The 18,537-nt window shown below is 57.1% G+C and overlaps 1 protein-coding gene across 1 annotated transcript in view; it reads right to left on the bottom strand.

Annotated features, from left to right (window-relative positions):
* Window positions 1-18,537, bottom strand: part of LOC123796761 (protein-arginine deiminase type-1) — a 37,970-nt gene that overhangs the window by 3,644 nt on the left and 15,789 nt on the right. Inside the window, exons 2-14 of the mRNA XM_045804251.2 lie at window positions 16,191-16,371; window positions 14,943-15,015; window positions 14,253-14,314; window positions 12,775-12,892; window positions 12,523-12,648; window positions 10,589-10,761; window positions 10,336-10,439; window positions 9,265-9,388; window positions 8,769-8,876; window positions 7,282-7,433; window positions 2,281-2,425; window positions 1,400-1,493; window positions 341-420 (exon numbers count right to left, since the gene is read on the bottom strand). Of these exons, the coding sequence (XP_045660207.2) occupies window positions 341-420; window positions 1,400-1,493; window positions 2,281-2,425; window positions 7,282-7,433; window positions 8,769-8,876; window positions 9,265-9,388; window positions 10,336-10,439; window positions 10,589-10,761; window positions 12,523-12,648; window positions 12,775-12,892; window positions 14,253-14,314; window positions 14,943-15,015; window positions 16,191-16,371 (1,540 nt within the window). The remainder of the gene's footprint in view (window positions 1-340; window positions 421-1,399; window positions 1,494-2,280; window positions 2,426-7,281; window positions 7,434-8,768; window positions 8,877-9,264; window positions 9,389-10,335; window positions 10,440-10,588; window positions 10,762-12,522; window positions 12,649-12,774; window positions 12,893-14,252; window positions 14,315-14,942; window positions 15,016-16,190; window positions 16,372-18,537) is intronic.

Here is an 18,537-nt window from a genome sequence, read left to right on the forward strand (position 1 = left end):
GGCTGGATCCCCTTGACTCCCACCCACCCCACCCCTTATCCCCATGGGGCCCCATTTCTCCACCACATCTCTCTCCTCTCACTGTGCTTCCCTGGAACCCGGAAACTTGTCCTTCGCTCAGAGCAGAGCTAGTTCTCCCTCATCAGGCCAGGAGCACCCTGAGAGCTCTGCTGTGTCTCCTCCATCAGACCTTGGGTTCCCTGGCGCAGAGGCACTACCCTACCCCCAGGTTTCGGCAGCCCCATACAGTCAGAGGCCCGGGGATGAGCTGCTAACCCCCACCCCACCGATTCCTGGGGCTGCTTCTCCTGGGAGCTGGGGGACCCGCAAGAGCCCTCACCTGTACATAGAGACTGTCACTCCTGAGCCGACGGTCTGCCAGCATCTCATTAATGCTTCTGTTCTCCTGGTGACTTAGCCCTGAGAGAGAAAGAAGGCAGGACAGGGGGTTAGGGGGGCTTCCCAGGGCCATCTCGGGCCTGGGGCGGCAGAATCTGGGCCAGGATTTTTCTCCCACCTCAGTGCCAGGGGCCCGAAGCTAGGACGGAGAAAGCCAGAGACTGGGGACCCAGGCTCTGGATGCAAGGAGCACAGGCTCCTCCAGAAGGGCCTCCTGGCTCAGCGCTGTATAATTACAGTGCAGTTTCCATTACCGAACACCCGCCATGCTGGGGCACCCCACTACATTTATGATCAATCTTTAAAACAATGCTAGGTGGGTTAATTATCACCCCCAACTCAGAGAGGAGGAAACTGAGGCACTGAGCGGTCTGGAGAGCAATCTTGATCTCACAGCCCAGGATTTGCACCCAGGTCTTGAAGCTCTGCCCCACCCTTTCCAGTGCTCCATTTCTCAGGGGAGGACACTGAGATCCATGGTGGGGAAGGGGGAGGTGCTCAAGGGGCCTGGCCAGGCCCTTGGACGGTCTGTCAATTCCCAGAGGCAGGTCCGCAGAGGGGCCCTGACCACCCACCTGGCTTCTACCCCCCCCCCCCCACTCTTGAGCCCTGGGCTCCTCTCTGAGCCTCTGGGAATAGGGATAAGGGGGAGGGTGCAAGATCAGCAGAGTGCACATTTTTTCCGGTGGCTTTCCTCCCCTGGGGTGTGCCCAGGAGCCGCCTTACTGCGGAGGTCACCCCCTGCATATGCCTGAGACAATCCACTTGCCTCTTGGCTTCCCTGCCTGGGCCCAATAAAGGGACAGCCTGACAGCCCTTGTCCTTAGCTCCCATGTGAGGTGTCGGGAGAATTAGTGATGTCCAGCTCAGAGCGGAGGAATCCGAACAAGGCAAAGGGCCTGTAAACACAGCATAGCCACGAAAGGCATCCCCGGTGCCCAGGGTTGGCAGTGAGAGGGCAGGGTCCCCATGGCGGGGGGCTGCGGTCATTGGCACTCACCATCGAACTGGGCGGCTTCCCCATACCCCTCCTCTTTCTTCTCTTGGAACAGTCTGAGGCAAGCGCTGGGGCTCGCCAGGAGCAGCCGGAAGCCCTAGCACAGAGTGAGGGAGAAGGTCTCAGTGGATGGGTTCCCCCTAGATGCAGGAGACCCCAAACTCAGGAGGGGCCTGAGTTCTGAGGACCACACAGTGGTAACACCTACCAGCCACAAAGAACTCTCAGCAATTCCCCTAATCCTCCAAGCTGGTTCACACCCCCAGGGCTTTGCCCAAGACATTCTCTTTGCCTTGATGCCCTTGTCTACCAAGGAAGTCAGCCGCTGGTCACTGGTCGGCCTCCCCTCCCAGGCTGCTTGCTCTCTGAGGGCTGGGCCCCTCTCTGCCAGGCGGTGGAGCTGAGTGGTTAAGATGTTGGTCCAACCCCTCTGTCCGGGTTTGAATCTTACCCTACCAGTCATTGCCCTTCTGAACCTCAGTTTTCCCATCCGTAAAATGGGGATGATGATAATACCACCCGCCTCATGGAATTGTTGGAAGATTAAATGAACTAAAGCACATGCACATCGTAGGTGCTTGCCAAATGTTACCGATTATTATTATCAGTGTCATCCTGGGTCTAGGCTGAGAGGTTTGATCACAGCAAATACCCAGCAAGCGTGAGAATGAGTGTATGAGTAGTGGAGCCAATCAGTACCCTCCCGACCTGAGCTCTGACCTCCTCCAGGAAGCCCCGGGGATTAACACCTCTGGTTCCCAGGGTGCCCTGACTCCGAGCTCACTACAGCCACAGGCGGTGAGCTCCAGGCAGCTTTGCCGTCACCATTCCCATCAGGTTGGGGAGGGGCAGGGGTGGCTCGGACAGGAGGAGAGGGGACGTACCTTTCGGTCAGAGGTGGGCACAAAGCTCAGGAACTCATCCACATGGCCTACAGAGAGCCAATCGGAGTAGAGCTCCACGGGTGCCTGCACCTGCTGGGCCTGCAGGAAGTCCCGGACGACCTTGGCCATTCGCCTCCCGCCAGACCTGGCCCAGGAGGGAGAAAGCAGGGTCACTTCATGCCCACTGTCTGCTGGCTTCCTGCAGACACTTTCTGAGCTTCCCACCCCTGTCCAAGCCTCATGAGATCCCTCTGAACGGGTCTCCTGTTGTCCCCACTTCCCGGCCCCAGCCCCCAGGTGCTCCCAGGAACTCACTGTCCGTCCTGACCATCATCCCAGAGACTCCACCCCTCCCCATGGCCGGGAAGGCCCTGCCTTCTCCCCACTAAAAAGAGTCAAACAAGGGAGCTCCACTTGCCAAAGGGACCTAAAGACCCTCACCTCACATCCTGGGACGCAGAGAGGTTGACTCTTTACCTAAGACACCAGCCTCAGGTTCTAAATATGACCCGGAGCTGGCCCACCCCTCCCTCAGCCCAGTGTTTCCCAAAGTGTGGGCCCTGGACCGCCTGCGGGTCAGTCTCTGGTGGGGGCGGGTGCTTGCTTAAACAGAGGGTTCCTGGGCCCCAACCTCCTCCCCATCTCAGAGTCTTGGAGAACATGGCATGTCTGAGGATGTGGGATCTGCCATTCCACAAGCCCCTCGGCTGATTCGTGTGCAGGAGAGCCGTCGCCCCAGTCACCTCGTGTTCAACACGGACTGTCTAGTCCTCAGCAGCTCCTGAAATGGGCTCCGGGCATTTTCAAACCACCCTTGACTAGCACAGGGAGGGGCTGAGGTGGCTGAAACTGGGGAGCAGGTCTTGGGAGCTGGAGTCCCAGGCCTGGGGGAGGAGACATTACCAAAAGCTCCCGGCGCCTACGGGGATTTCGACGCTGTCTCAGGCACGGCCATGTCCCCATTTCACAGATGGGGCAGCTGAGGCCTAGCAAGTTCAACGGGGGGACTTGTCCAAAGTCAGAACGATGTCTTATATACTCTGGGCACATTCCTCCTTTCCCTGGCATGTGTAACCATGTGCAAACAACACACACACACACACACACACACACACACACACACACACACACACACAGAAAGAGACTTCTTTTTTCAATATGTTTTACAAAAAAGGGATCACATTTCTTGACCTCGCTTCCCTGGCTTAAGGAGATATCATGGACCAGCTCCCCAGCCTGCATCGAATCTGGGGACACAGATTTGAACAGAACACAATCTAGCCTTTCCCTCCTCTTCCGCCACCATCTGGCCCGCACACTTTCCTCATCTAAATAATTCTAGTGGCAGGGGCTCCTGGGCGGCTCAGTCCGTTAAACCTCTGCCTTCAGCTCAGGTCATGATCCTAGGGTTCTGGGATTGGGGAGGGGGGGGTCCCTGCTCAGCGGGGAGTCTGCTTCTCACTCTGCCCCTCCCCCCACTTGTGCTTGTTCCCCCCCCCCAAATAAATCTTAAATAATTCTAGTGGCTTGCCCCTTTCCCTGGTCTCTCTGCTTTCACCCTTGCTCCCCTGCAGTCTAACTAGACGGAGGCTTTTAAATATGTCAGATCACTTCCCTTCTCTAGACAAAACCCTCCCACCACCCCCGTCTCCCTCGCTGTACATGCAAAGTCCTCACAATGACCTGCACAGCCCCTATCAATCCTGACAACTTCCCTATGTCCACTCTCCTCTTCATCTGCTCAGTTCTCAGGCCATGCTGGCCTCCTGCTGCCCCTTGAACATACCAGGTACAGTCCTGCCTCAGGGCCTTTGCACGTGCTATTCTCTGTACCAGGAATTATTGTCCACTCCCCATCTCCCCATGGCTTACTTCCATCTTCAGGTTTAACTCAAATGTCATCTTCTTTCTCTATGAGGCTTTTGAAAATTACATCAATCCCTCAATCCCTTTCCTAGATGTATGTTTCTTTACAGCATTTGGTACTATTTGGTACTTGATATCTCGTGTATTGTCTGGCATTCCACCAGAATGTAAGCTCCAGGAGGGCTGGGATTTTGTCCACGTTCAGTTCTGTGCTCCAGGCACCTCTTACATACTCGATGTTCAACAACTCCTTGTGAATGATATGCTTTTGAAAAGCCATGTTATAGTCCATGGTCTCCGTCACTCAAATATGTCGTAGACGTGACAAGCAGTGACAAATGACAGCACTGATTTGATCTGGGGGATAGGACTATGGAAAATATTTTTCTTGTATTTCTGTTATTTTAAGATTGTCCTGGCAATTTAAAAGGACTTCCTAAACACAGTGAGATGGTGAAGAGCGAGACTCCAGAACCGGCTCACGAGCCGACCGTGGCAGGAATCAGGAACAGGCGAGCTTGAGGCAAGGGCAGAGGGCCTCCTGCCGCCGGCTGCAGGCAGGGGCCGGGCCAAGCCAGCCTGGGAAGCATCAGACCTGCTCACCCAGTCACACCAAGCCACCACCTGGGGGCAGAATTGCTTAAAGATGCTTAAAGATGATTTTAAACATGGGGAGCAGAGCGTAGAGAACCCAAGCAGAGAATGGACAGGACACCTTATTGAGCACCTAGTGTGTGCCGACCTGAGGCTCCTAGTACCAAGCTATCTTGCTTAATGTCCATGATTCCCCTGTGATGAACGTACAAATAACAGGCGCAGGTCATGATCTGAACTCTGCCCTGCTAAGCTCTGACCTCATCCCCGACCGTGCCCCTCCTTGCTTACTCAGCTCCAGCCGCGGGCCTCCTTGCTGTTCCTCTGATGTCTCCGACAGGCTCCTGCCTCAGGGCCTTTGCACTGACCATTTCTACTCCTTTGCACGTTTTCCTCCCAAATACCCACATCTTCAACTCCCTCATTTCCTTCAGGGCTTTCTTTAAGTGTCAGCTTCTTCCCAGGGTTTCCCTTAACAACACCCTGTATTATCTACATATTTATTAGTTTTGCTTATTGTCTGTTTCTCCCTTCTAGAATGAATGTAGGTTGGCTGTTTGTTCACTGCTGGGATCAGAAAGAAGCCAAGACAGGAACACAGGACAGCGCCTGAGTGCTAAATTTTAGTTTGGGGCCCAAGGTGAGATCTGGATTCTGACTACACCGCTAACTTGCTGTGTGATTCTAGGCAATAGCTGTCTCTCTCTGAGCCCAGGACCCCTTCTGTTTACCAAGGACCTTGTTCCTGGTTATCTACACAGTGGTCAGTGGACTTGGTCACAGCTGCACTGGAGGTCCCCACCTTCCTATCCCCAGTCCTTGCTCTGAACCTGGAGCTTCCAGGACATTTCTTTTATCCAGGGCCGCAGACGGGGCACATGGGAAGTCTCAATAACTATTTACAGGATCGGTAAATGAGTGCATGACTGAGTGCCCTCCCCTCCCCTTTCTGAGCCCCAGCTTCCTCATCTGTGAAATGAGGATAATAGTTATCCCAACCTCATAGGGCTGTTCTAAGAATTAAATGAGGCTAATCCTTAAATTACATGAGGGTAAAACCCTTATGTTCATGGCCCATAGTAGGTGATTGATACTTGGCCCAGTGAGTTCCGACCTGCTTCATAACAGACCCACTGTTGAGGGTGCAGCTAAACAATACTTGAACATTCAGAAGACATTTAACATGAATTCTTTATCCCCACTAGTGCTGGTTATATAGCTAGCACAGAGATTTTTAATAGACCCATTTCACAGACAGGAAACTGAGGCATGGAGTATAAAATCATTCGTTTCATAATGTATCTGTTGTGCACTGGTGTATCCCTAGTATCTTCACCCGTGCCTGGCACAGAGTAGGCATGAGGTAAAAAGCTTCAAATGAATTCACTGAGCGCCTACTATGTGCCAGGCACTATACTAAGTGCTGCTTAGGTGTTATACCCAAAAACACGTGACTAATATATGGCAGAGGTAGGACTCGAACCCAAGGCCGCCTGTGCTCCTTCCTCCTGGGTCCCTCCCTGAAACACAGGAGGACTTCCCAGAGGCCCCAAGGTCCTTCTGCCTCCAGGCAGCAGGCAGGATCAGGTCCCAGAGGAGTGTCTGAGCATGAGTCACCAGCAAGGTGAGCACTCCTCTTGCCTCGCCAACCTCAGCCCCGGGCACCAGCTTGGGCACCCAGCTACGTGCCTGGGGTCGGTGCCAGGAAACCCCGCCTCGCCCGATCCACAGCCCTGAGGCTGCCAGGGTCACCACTGGAGGCCGGGTGACCTTCCTCCGACTGCCTGGCTGCTCCAGACGTCAGTCAGGGCTTGGGGCTCTCACCTGGTTTCCAGGCCACCCCCACGCAAAGGAGAAGGTGGTCCCCGGTGCCTGCGGTGGGCTTAATCTCCAGGCAGGAAGCCAAGGACCCCACCAGGATCCCCGCGCACAGCACACCCCATTCTTCGGTTGCCTGCAGGCAGGGTGGGGACCCATTCGGCAGGATTTAGCAGCTACTGTCAGCTGTCTAAGCACCGACCCCTCTATACTTTGTTTCCTGCCTGATGACAGCTGTCCGGGGTGGGACCCACCAAGTCACCTCTGCCGCCCTGCTGTCCTGGCCAGCCACTCATTCGCCGGTAGCCCCCTGGTGACCCCTGGGCCCTTTAGCTGTTGCTAGAACAGCAGCTATTTTGACCTACGGGGAGAGGTCACCAGGTCCATCTCCTGCCTCTGCACCACATCACCTCCCCGACAACACCAATGTTTCAAAAGAAGTTGGAAATCTGGCTTTTTACGTAAGGCCCCCCCATACGTGTAGTCGGTGACTAACGAAGCTCATGAAACCCCAGGCAGGCCCAAAGACGGGCCCGTTTCTCTCTCTCCCAAAGAGAAATGAGCTTTTACATCTAAGATCCTAGGACTCGGAGCCTTGACCCCAGGACCGCGCAGGAATGAAGACCGCTTCTCAGACTGGAGACCTGTGTTTGGGGTGAGGGAGCTGGAAGCTGCGTGCTGCGGGGGTGCCCACGTCCTCCCGCCTCCCGCCAGGCCTCTCACTTGGGGAAGCTGCTGCCGATGAGGATCCGGCCCAGGGGGTACTCCTTGCCGCCCACCGTGACGGGCGGGCTGACGTCCAGGTTGCCAAAAGAGTCAAGGCTGGAGGCGCCAGAGAACAGGATCTCCCGGGTTACATATCCGAAGTCGGGACCCTAGGGCAGGACCAGCAAGCCCCCCCACCCCAGAAGGAGGGGTCAGTTAGGACAGGAAGTGACAGCTCTTGGGGGGGGGGTGCAATTTAAAGTCCCAGTCTGCAACAGGACGATAACGAGAAAATCCCCAAATGTGGGGAGATCAGGCAACACACTTCTAAAGGACCCTTAGGTCAAAGAAGAAATCCAAGTGGAAACTAGACAGTATTTTGAAGTGTAAGGTGATAAGCAGGCAGCCCCCCAGAACTTGTGGGGTGCTCGTGAGGCTGCAGCTAGGGAAAGGCTGTAGCTCTGAACACACGTATTAGGAAGAGAGAGGGCTGGAAAATCTTGCTTCCATTTCCAACCATGAAAAGAACAGCAAATTAGTCACAGAGCAAGTGGAAGGGAGGACAGAGTAAAGATGAGGGCAGAGATGAGCGGGGAACACCCTGGCTGGGTCAGGCCCAGGCTTAGGGTCAGGCCATTGGTTGATGCAGACTCACCCTGTAGGGCTCACTGTCACCTGCACTGGGACCCGGCCCTGGCCCCTCCAGACTAAGGTAAATGCCCGGCTCCGTGTGCCTATGAGCTCCCAGACTTCCCCCTCCCAGCTCCCATCTGGACTCAGGCACTGTCCCAGTGCCGGGGGCGTGGCAGCCGGGAAACAGGCAGGGATGGCGAGCTATAGGCCTCGGGCCCACCTCCAGAGGCAGTTCGGCCTAGTGGTAGGGCTGTGGACACAGTCCCTCTGGGTTTGCTTCTTGGTGCCACTAGCTGCATGGCCTAGAGTCAGTTACTTAACCTCTCTGAGCCTCTGGAAAGAGGGGCCAAGAACAGCAGCTATCCACAGGACTGTGGATTCGAGGAGTGACCGTGTAACACTAGGGCTGGGTGTGCCCGGAATGCCGTGCATGGCTGCTGGGGCTGCTCTTGTCCCCATCCCATGCGTGAGAGGCAGTGTGGAGCCTGGCCTGCAGCTGGGGTTCAGAAAACATTTGTCACCTGAAAAGAGGCCCCATCTCATAAAAGCAAGAGGCGTGAGGGCTCACTAGTGGTGCGTTCCCCCAAAAGGCAGTTTGATCTCCCCAGGGCTGACCCCACTGTGGACTCCCACCCACATGGGGGAGAAGGGCTCCCTAGGAGGACTTTACTGGCCTGCCCTTCTCAGAATGGGGGGATTTGCATGTTATTTGCATATCATTTGCATGTTCTATCCCAATCCCCCCCCAACTAACTCCCCATTTCCCCAACATTTGTGTCCTTTAGCCCCCCATAAAGGACAAGGACCAGGACCAGCGAAGTCCTATAATAGTAGCCTCCCAAGGGACCTCCACTCCGCCCTTTGCCACATACCAGGATCCGTTTATAGGGGAAATGCTTCAGACCTCTGTTTCGGGGAGAGTCAAAGACCACTGGGAAGGACTTGTGAGGGGCCTCGGTGTAGCCAAACTCTATCTCATCCTAGGAGGGGAGAAGAAGCGATCACGGTGGTGTCCCCAAATGTGATTTTCCAAACGGGGTGATCCCCTCAGACCTGGACCAGGGCAGGGCCACAGAGGCTCCCTAACACCTGGGGATGCATAGGTCAGGGGGACAGGTGAGGCCTCTAGGGACCCCAACTGGGAGAGGACTCTGTCTGGGACCCGAGCATGTGGGGGAAACGGGAGAGACTGGGGTGATAGGGGCAGCTGGAACGTCTTTCCCTATGCTGCCTGCGCCTTGACCCCCATCCTGGCTTTTCTCGGGAGACCAAGGTTGCTTAGGAACCTGTCCAGGCCCCATTTCCCAAAGTCAGAGTAAAGGATGGGGACCCAGGTGCCCCGGCCACCCCCACTGCTCCTGCGCCCACCTGGATCCAGCGGTCATTTCGATTTTCAATCTGAGGGCAGATGATCAGCTTGCAGTTGGTTTTCAACGCCAGGTCAGACATGTCTTCCAGAAATGTCTTATTTGGGCCATGAGAGTCTACCACACTGCAAAACACAGGGGGAGAGGAACGTAATAGTGACCTCTGACTGTGGCCTTGGTCCTGTCCACACTAGGCCCCGTGTGGCCCCTGGGTATAGGGGTTCAAACACAGCCCCTGCCCTAGGGAAGACAGAGACAGATAATGTTTCCAGATCATATCGGGGGGTAGGTGCAAGGTGAGGGGCAAGCCCTGGTGCGTGGAGGCCAAAAGCAGGGTATGAAAGCCAGGCGGCCTGGAGACTGGGCTAAGGTGGCAGTGAGGGCAGCTAGCCCCAGCCTCTCTCAAGGCGTATACAAAGGCGTCAGGGTGGGGCTAGTGAGCAAACAGAAAGAAATAATTCCCTTCCGAACACCTGCAGAGCAAACTTATTTCTTCACACCTTCCTGGGTTTTTGACTTAGATTCCAAGTTGGCTACGGGCCTGTGCACTGGTCTGACCTCCGACACAGGGGCCTAAAGTGGCCTTGCCAATCAAGGCTCACCTCTCCATTATGGGGCCTGACAAGGATTCTGGGAGACGGCAGAAGGACTAAGGTTTCAGGCTGGGTCAGGGCTCACAGCCGATGCCAGAGGCTGGATTCCCATGTTCTCTGTAGGCCCAGCAGCACACCGACCCCAGCACGAGGCTAGGTCTCCTGCAACTGCCAGCTGCCTAAACAGAGCCTAGCTTTGCTGCCCCGACTAATCCAAGCTGTCTCACAGGCAGGACACAGTAGAGGCAGGGACACTGATGCTGCAGCCAGTGGCCTCAGCCGGGGCCTTAGCTGCTCAGGACAGGCTGGGGCTGACCGACGCAAGCCAGCCTGCTGCTCTCCCCTGCCCAGCCTGCACCTACGTGTGACCTCAAAGCCTCCATCCACTGAGTGAGGGCCCAAGGCTGGACACAGCATTCTGTTCCTATCTCTACTGGTCCAGAGACCGTGGGGTTGCTGCAGGAGGGGTGAGGCCTCACCTGCACGCGTACAGCTCCAGGGGGGGCTGGGTGTTGGGGGTCATGATCCAGGGGGCCATGCGGAAGGCCACGGTGTCTGTGAAGAGGGGCACCTCAGGCAGGGTCTGGGGGGGAAATGAGGACTAAGTGGGCCCTGCAGGGAGCCCCATCAGGCCTCAAATTCCCCCAGCTCCCCAGCCTGCCCAGCCCTGGAGACTCCAAACAGGTCCCCCCAACCCTCAGGCGCCACCCTAGCCCCCAACACTATACATACCCCCGTGTCCACCAGGCTGACACTGAGGGAGACCAGCCCCAGGAAATCAGCATCAGGGAAGGTGAGCCCCTCCACAAAGAAGCTGATCTTCCGCTCCCCCCGCTGCCGCTCCACTTCGTAGGACAGGTGCTGAGCCCCCAGCACCTGCTTGTAGTCCTCGAGGGAATTCCCGCCTAGGGGAAACCAGAGTCAGGGGCCGGCGCTGGGACAGAGGGCACGAGGAAGGAAGCCAGAGGCCAGGGATCCGGGGCAGAGCCACTTTCATGTTAGATCTCCTGGGGCTCCCCTCGAGCCCTGCCACATGCAAGCTGTGTGACCCTGGCTCAGTGACTCAGCCCCTCTGAGCCTCCCTTCCTCATCTGTAAAATGGGCCAACAGTATCTCCTGAGGTCCGCGTAAGCTGTAAATCAGATAAGGAGATAAAAGCAGCTAGCACAAAAGGTGAAAAATACCCAAACGTCCACCAACGGTTGAACAGATCGACAAACTATAGTCCATCCGTAAGACGGAACTTTTTCTACCCATCAAAAGGAATGAGGTACTGACACGAGCTACAATATGCACGAACCTTGAAAATATTATGCGAACTGAAAGTAGCCAGACACAAAGGCCACATATTGCATGACTGCATTTACAGAGAAGTATCTAACACAGGAAAATCCACAGGGACAGAAAGCAGATTACGGGTTGCCTAGGATTGGGGGGTGGGGGGAGAGAGCAGTGGCCACTGATGGGTACAAGGTTTCATGGGGGGGGGGGTGAGGAAACGGTCTTGCAACTAGAGAGACGTGCTGGTCACACAGCATTGAGGACGTCCTAAGTGCCACGGAGCTGACCGCTTTCAAATGGCTAATTTCCTACTGTGTGAATGTCACCTCAATTTATTTTTACAAGCGCCTGGCCTGTAGTATTTCTGCGCTGCCCCCTTCCGTGCTCCCCTGAGGCTTGTCTGGGAAAGCTCTCACGCACTGCGGGGAAGGTTATCCGTTCACTTAGTGAGGTTTCGCTTCTGTTCTGGTATCACTGTGACTCCAAGCGGGGCCTCTGCCTAAACGTCCACCATCGGTGCACGAGGAGGAACGTTCTGGCTCCTGCCAGGCTCAAGTGATCAGGACAAGTTCTGGATCAGTCTGAACAGAAGAAGGTAAGGGGGGGAAGAACCAAAGGGGCAGGAAAAGCCTCTTGCTATGTATAAAAATGAGTAGAGGCAGCCCAGGGTTAAGGATGGGTCGATGTTTTTTAAGCCATAGATTTTGATTAATAAAATCTCTGGCACAACAGGGGCGCCTGGGTGGCACAGCGGTTAAGCGTCTGCCTTCGGCTCAGGGCGTGATCCCGCGTTATGGGATCGAGCCCCACATCAGGCTCCTCCGCTAGGAGCCTGCTTCTTCCTCTCCCACTGCCCCTGTGTTCCCTCTCTCGCTGGCTGTCTCTATCTCTATCGAATAAATAAATAAAATCTTTAAAAAAAAAAAAAATCTCTGGCACAACAGCCAGGATCTAAGGGCCAGCCTGGGCCACAGCTTTGCTGGTTCCCGCCCCCACCGCACCCAGCCTGGACAGAGCAGGACGTGCCTGAAGAGCTCGTCCCAAGCTGCCTGACCAGAGGAGGGGGACGGCAGTGCAAAGAGGAGGGGTTTGGGCGCTTAAGAGACCTGGGTTCGAATGCCCGCTCCACCCCGTGTTGGTTGTGTGACTTAGAGACGGTGGATTCCTGAGTCTGAGCCTCAGGGGTCTCCTCTCTAAAGTGGGACTCGTTTTCGACCCTCCTCCTTGGGTAGCATGCTGTGAGCTGCCGGGGCGGCTGCTCGTCAGAGGTAGAGGGAGGTATAGAAGATGCTGGAGGGGAGGGGGGATGTGTACAAGAGAAGAAAGAGTTTGGGAAGCAGAGGGTGAGCAGGACAGGGGGGAAAGCAGCCCAGCAGGCCACTCACCCCTAGCACAGAAGACCCCCACTCGTTTGGAATCCGAGAAGGGCACGCTCAGGACCAGCTTGTGGCTGTCAAAGAGGCTGTCTGGGCCGTCACAGCTCAGCACCATGGGGGACATGTCCTGTAGGTCTGGAGAGAATGGTGCCCTTGAGACAACCCTCCCTGCACCCCACCGACAGGCTACCCCCCCATCTTCCCCAGCCTCTACTGCCCCACGCCACTCTGGACGTCCCCACACCCCCCTCTGTCACACACCATCCAATGATGCCAGTTGGCTGTTGGTGAGGTCAGGCCCTCGGGACGTGACACTGTCCCGATCACAGTTCACTAGCAGGACAGCTCCATAGCCTTCGGGGCCCCAGCGCCAGGTTTTCTGTGGCAAAACAAGAGGTTTTGAGGTCAGTGGGACCCAGAGGGCCTGGGGAAGGGGCTGTGGAGTTGGCTAGGGCTGGCTGCTTTGTTAACATGGAGACTTCTGTTTTCTGAGTTTGCTGCAGGACTTAAAGACGGATCATAGATTTGGGGACTGGAATTCCTGGTCTCTAGACCCAGATCCACCCCACACGTGTGCAGTGAACAACCTATACAACTATACATGGTGGTCTCACCCAGCCATGGCACTGGAGGACGAAGGGTGGCGTCACTCCTTCAGGAAGAAGGCTGTTCCAAAAACAACCTTTACCAGCCCGCCGAGCTTTGGCCCTGCCTGGGGGACAGAGGCTGCCTTGCCTTGACCTTGATGGGGCTGGACAATCCCAGGGAAACTTTCCCCATCTCAGCACTCTCCTGGGTCCTGTCCCACAGACGTCTCTGGCATCTACCCTCAGTCCTGCAAGCCTTGCAAGGAGGTCTAAGCCAAGGTGGGAAAGACGGCTGGAGCCCTGCCTCTGATTGCAGCTTTCCCTGACACGCCTTCACTTAATCCCTACCAGACCCCACAAGGCAGGGCTCACTTGCCTCATTTCACAGAAGAGGAAAGGAAGGCTCTGGAAAACGAGCCCCCAGTCCCATAGTTGGGACTCAGACTCATCTGGGGGACTCCACAGGGCCACTGCTGGCCTATATGGCACACTTGTCCACCTTTCTTGGTAAATGCTGCCCTATGCCAGGGCACAAGGCATGACTTGTATCATAGCCCCACTCACCATCTTAGCCAAGCAACCTTGCTCAGTGAACAATCTGCACAGCCATCCATGGCTTCCCTGCCCCCATCTTGTCCTCAAAGTCTATCCTTGGGGCCCAGGCTTTCTCTCCAGGATCTTTCCCTACAAATTACACCTTCTACCCCTTCCAGGATGGCTTCCAGATATTTCCCGGGTGGTAATGCCTCGAGCCCACCCCACCCTCCTCCTCACTCTTCAGGATCCAACTGAGGCTGTCCACCCAGCCTCCTCTACCAGAAGCCTTGTCTTCTCCCAGCCTTCAGTCAGTCACTCGACAATCTTTTATGAAGCACTTACCATGTTTGGGGGGTCCAAATACAGCAAAGGAAATAGAAGAGGCATCAAGCAAAATAATCAATCCCAATCCCTATGTGGTGGACAGACTCCGAGAGGGCTCACACCGGACTCACGCGGCACGGCGCTCCCACAGTGCAAGTTACGCCCACCTGTGTCAACTTGGCCGCCTCCAGATGGGTTCCCTGCACGGTCGGTTCCCACAGACCCTGGGATCCATCACCCCCAGCTTTGCCTGTCAACCCCGCCACCCTGGGGTAGACAGGAGAGCTTCACCTTGTCGCCATGGCTCCTCTTCACCTTGCCCGTGCGATACGTGTCGACGTCGAGGGAGATGTCTGTAAAGGAGTGGAGAGGGGCACCAGAGGCTCACCCCGTCCCGCCTCCACGCCCACGATGTCCAGGCCGAGGCAACCTTTGCTCACGAGACCCAGGAAGACCCGTTCTGGGGACCATACCCAACGCCCAGGGGGCCGTGCGGCCACCCCCTGTGGTTCTGGATGTTGGAGGGACCCAGTCTCCGACCCTTGAATTGATTGCCCGTCTAGGATGCTGAATCGCTAGTTCTTGGTGGCCCTGCCGCTGGCCGTGGGGAACGAGGCCTGAGGCTCTAGGTGCTGGGTCCCCTGCTGTTGGAGCGAGCGGCCAGGGCTCTGGCTGAAGGCGCTCACGGCCCTCTGAGGTTTAGCGAGACAACTTGGGGTTCCAGTGGTGTGACAGGTGGGCCTCCGGAGGGAGGAGGCCCGTGGCGGGTCTAGCTGTCGGCCATGGGCAGTGCAGTTTCTAGATTCTGGTGGCCCTGAGTATTTCTGAGTCTCCATCCCTGAGCTGACGGGATGAGCTGAAGGTCGTCCTCGAGGTGGAGGGGGAGGCATGGGCCTGGTACTCAGGGGTTCCCCTGAGACCCTCAAGCGGGCAACACGGACAGGTGGGGGGTATCCGGGGAGCCCAGGAGGTGGTGCTTACCGACGCCGGTGAGGTAGAGCACGCTCTGGCCCAGGGCGCCGCCCTCATGCGGCCCGAAGTAGGACACCTTCACCTGTGGGGACACCGTCAGCCCTAAGCCGGCACGGCCACCCTTCAGAGATGGCCGTGGTGGGGGGGCGGGGGGGACACCCCGACAGTCCTGCTTGGAGGCAGGGGAGGCCTGGGCACCCCTAGTGCTCCCCACGGCAGAAGGCCCAGGATTCCCGGGCCCCTGGCTTGGACTCAGAGCTGCCCTCCCCAGCGTGAAAGGCTGTGGATGCCTCCCGGGCTCCAGAGCTGGGCTGAGAGCGACGAGGGCTGAGGAGGTGGGCTGGGTCCCAGAGGGAGCAGCTGGCCCCTCAGGAATCCACAGAGATGTCAGAGAGGAAGAACAAGGGGAGGGACGGCTGACGCCATTGACATCAGCCAGTTACTCGGCCTCTGTAGGCTTCTGTTTCTTCATCTGTAAAATGGGAACAATGACCACACGCTCCCCCCCCCCCCCAGTAAAAGCCAGTGGTCACAGAGCTCTTCCCATGGTCCAGAACCCATGCCAAGTGCTCTGCCCAGACCATTTCAGTGAGCTCCCAAGATGGCCCCAGGAGACCGGGTGCATTCTTAATGAGGCCACTCCCGGCCCTCCCTGCAGGCGTGCTGCTAGTAAGCAGAGCAGGTAGGATTTGAACCCATGGCAGGCGCCAGGGCCCCTGCTCTCAACAGCTGTCGTTTCTGCCTTTTCCCTGCTGGGGGAGAAAGGGCGATGGCAGTGAACCAGTGGGTCACTGTGTGTGTGGTGGGGGCCTGGGGGCGAGCGATGAGGGGGTCGTCCATGAGAGAGAAGCCTTTCTCCTTCCTTAGCTACGGGGACAGGTGCACATCCAGGCGGGCCCCTGTGCTTCGCACATGTGTGCATGCGTGTGCACGGGCCGTCGCTAGAGTCCTGCCTGCTGCACGGCTTGTTTTGGGGTCTGTGTGTAGGCTGAACACAGGCATTCACGGGAGGGTGCCTGCGAATTTGAGGGGGTGAGAGGGCAGGCTGTTTTTACGGGAGAACTCCTTCGTGTGTGTACGTGTGACGCTAGCCTTGGGGTGGACGTGCGTGTCCGGGTGTCCATGGCGTCAAGATGTGCTGTGTGGACGCAGGTGTCAGGGCCTCGTGGGCTGTGGCGGAGCAGGGGTGATGTGTGAGTGGGGTTACGCGGGGTGGGGGGGGACGCGGCCCCTGACTGTGGAGACGTGGCCTCTTACCTTGAGATCATTTAAGTCCTTACTGGCTGTGTCCACGGATATGGTCACCTCCACACTGGCGTCCAGGGGCCAGCGGGACTTGCCCGTGGGCACCGTCACCCGAGCTGGGTCGTAGACCATGAAGACCTCCACTCCGGAGCTCCCAGACACTCTGAAGGTCTCGGCCCCCTTGGGCACGTCACTGACAGAAGGGAGAGAGGGAAGTTTCCAGCGGGCCCAGGACAGAGACCACAGCGGGGTAGTGGGCGGGGGCTGTCAAGCTACACAAACAGCACCCCCTAACAGCAGGATTGGGGAGCGGCAGGGCACTGCCACCAGCCGGGAGACCAGCCTGACTGGGCACCAGGCAGCCTGGGCTCTATACCAGCTCTCCACTGATTCCCACGTGACCCACCCTGGGCACTTCCTCTTGTCCTCTGGCCTCAGTCTCCCCATCTGTAACATGGGGCTTTGCTCTAATGGCAAGGCCCTTTCAGCAGATCTCATGTGGAACCTAGGACCTAAGACAGACACAAGGGAGCGGGGCATGGGGCCAAACCACGGCACTTAACGCCCCGCTCTAACAGTGGTCCCCGAGGCTTCAGAGACCAGAGACAGCAAACCCCTGGACACCCTCCCACCCCTAGCCTAAGGCTTCCCCTTCTGATACTTCCAAATTCTCCAACCCCCTAGGAAACCTACTTGGTCATCCCCCTCTCACCACCTCCACCACCACCACCCAATTACTGGGCAGCCTCCTCACTGGTCTCCCTGGACCCATCTGTGCCCCCCAAGTCTGTTCTGCACACGGCCCACTTAAGTAGATTGTGTTGTTCCTTTGCCCAAAAGCAGTGGTTCCTGTCACACTCAGTAAAAGGCAAAGTCTTCACAGTGGCTTACAAGGCCCCCCCTGTGATCTGGCCCCTGCCACCTCCCTGACCTCTCCTTCCCATGATGATCCCCCTCACCCACTCTGCTCCAGCCACACTGACCTTCCTGCTATTCCATGAAGCTGCCAGTCTGTCCTGACTCAGGGCCTTTGCACTGGCTGTTCCCTCCACATAGAATGCTCTTCCCCCAGATGTCCACAAGGTTCATTCCCTTACCTTCTTCAAGGCTCTGCTTAAATGTCACCTTCTCAGTGAGCCCCCCATCACCCCATTTAATGCTGCACCTTGCCCCCACCTTCTCCCCCTCCTCCTTACCCCTCTCACTCTGCTCTGATAGCTAGGCCCCCTATGTGGAGCCCATACCCTAGAGGGGAAGTTGGACAACCGCACTACGTGTCAGTGTTTCTCCCTCCCCTGCGTGTCAGGGCTCTCCCCTACCCTTCCCCAGGACAGAGCCATCAGCCTCAAGGCCACCACTTAAGGTCAAGTCCACCTGCGAGGCGTCAACTTGACTGTAAAGATGCTGGACCAGAGTGGTCCGTTGATGTATCCTCTAGCCTCTATCCTTACCTGGACCCCTGAGAACCCACCCAGATACTACACCCTCTGGAGAAACCAGACAGCCCTCCACAGCCCCCACCACGGTCACCTGTGCCCGTCAAACTGCCCCCAATGACAACAGTTGACGGGGGTCATGGTTACAATGACCCCAAGTCCTGCTCAGGGCTTGATTCTCTGATGCTCAGCAAGGCAGTTTCCACTCTCCTCACTTTACAGGTGCGGCTGGGGTGGAGAAGGGCTGCTGGCAAGACCACCCGCGCCACCCCACGTTCATGGCCCCACATCCCCGGGAGCCGTGGTACCTTCAGGAAGCCCTTCGTCCTTGTTTAATCAGTGACCATAGGAACCCAAGTACCCCAGAGGCTCATCCTCTAATCTGACCCCATCTCCCACCCACCCCCACTCCTGGACAATCCCACGTGCCATCACCTGCACGGTGGCCTCAACCGCATCTCGGGGTGTGTCCTTGACCTCATACTACCACAGAAACCTGTTCCCCACAGTGGGCAGGGGTCCCCCTGCAGCCCTCTCAACGGTGGCCACTCCCCCCACTTCTCCTACCACCGGGCCCAGAGGTGGGCAGGAGTCCTGCGTGATCCTTCCTGTCACCACCACATCATTGTCACTCTGCCCTCATTCCTGGAGGGGGCCGGCTCCTGCCACCATCTCCAGCACTGCTGCCCCCCCTTACGAGCCAGCACCCTGGTGCCTCAGCGCTTGACCCCCTCTTCCGGGGATCCCGGCCCCTGCCCAGCCTCAGCCACCTTGCCCAGGGCAGACCCCGGACTTTGTCATTACCGAGAATTGCGCCCACCACACACCCTCCATCAGGAGCCCACCAACACCCCCTGCTAACCCGCCAGCTCACTCCTCTAACACGCCAACCCCATCGAGCCCTCTCGGCAGCCCTGGCCCTT

This window comes from Ursus americanus, chromosome 33 (assembly GCF_024610735.1).
Source record: "Ursus americanus isolate L20-20 chromosome 33, mUrsAme1.1.p, whole genome shotgun sequence".
Classification (NCBI taxonomy): domain Eukaryota; kingdom Metazoa; phylum Chordata; class Mammalia; order Carnivora; family Ursidae; genus Ursus; species Ursus americanus.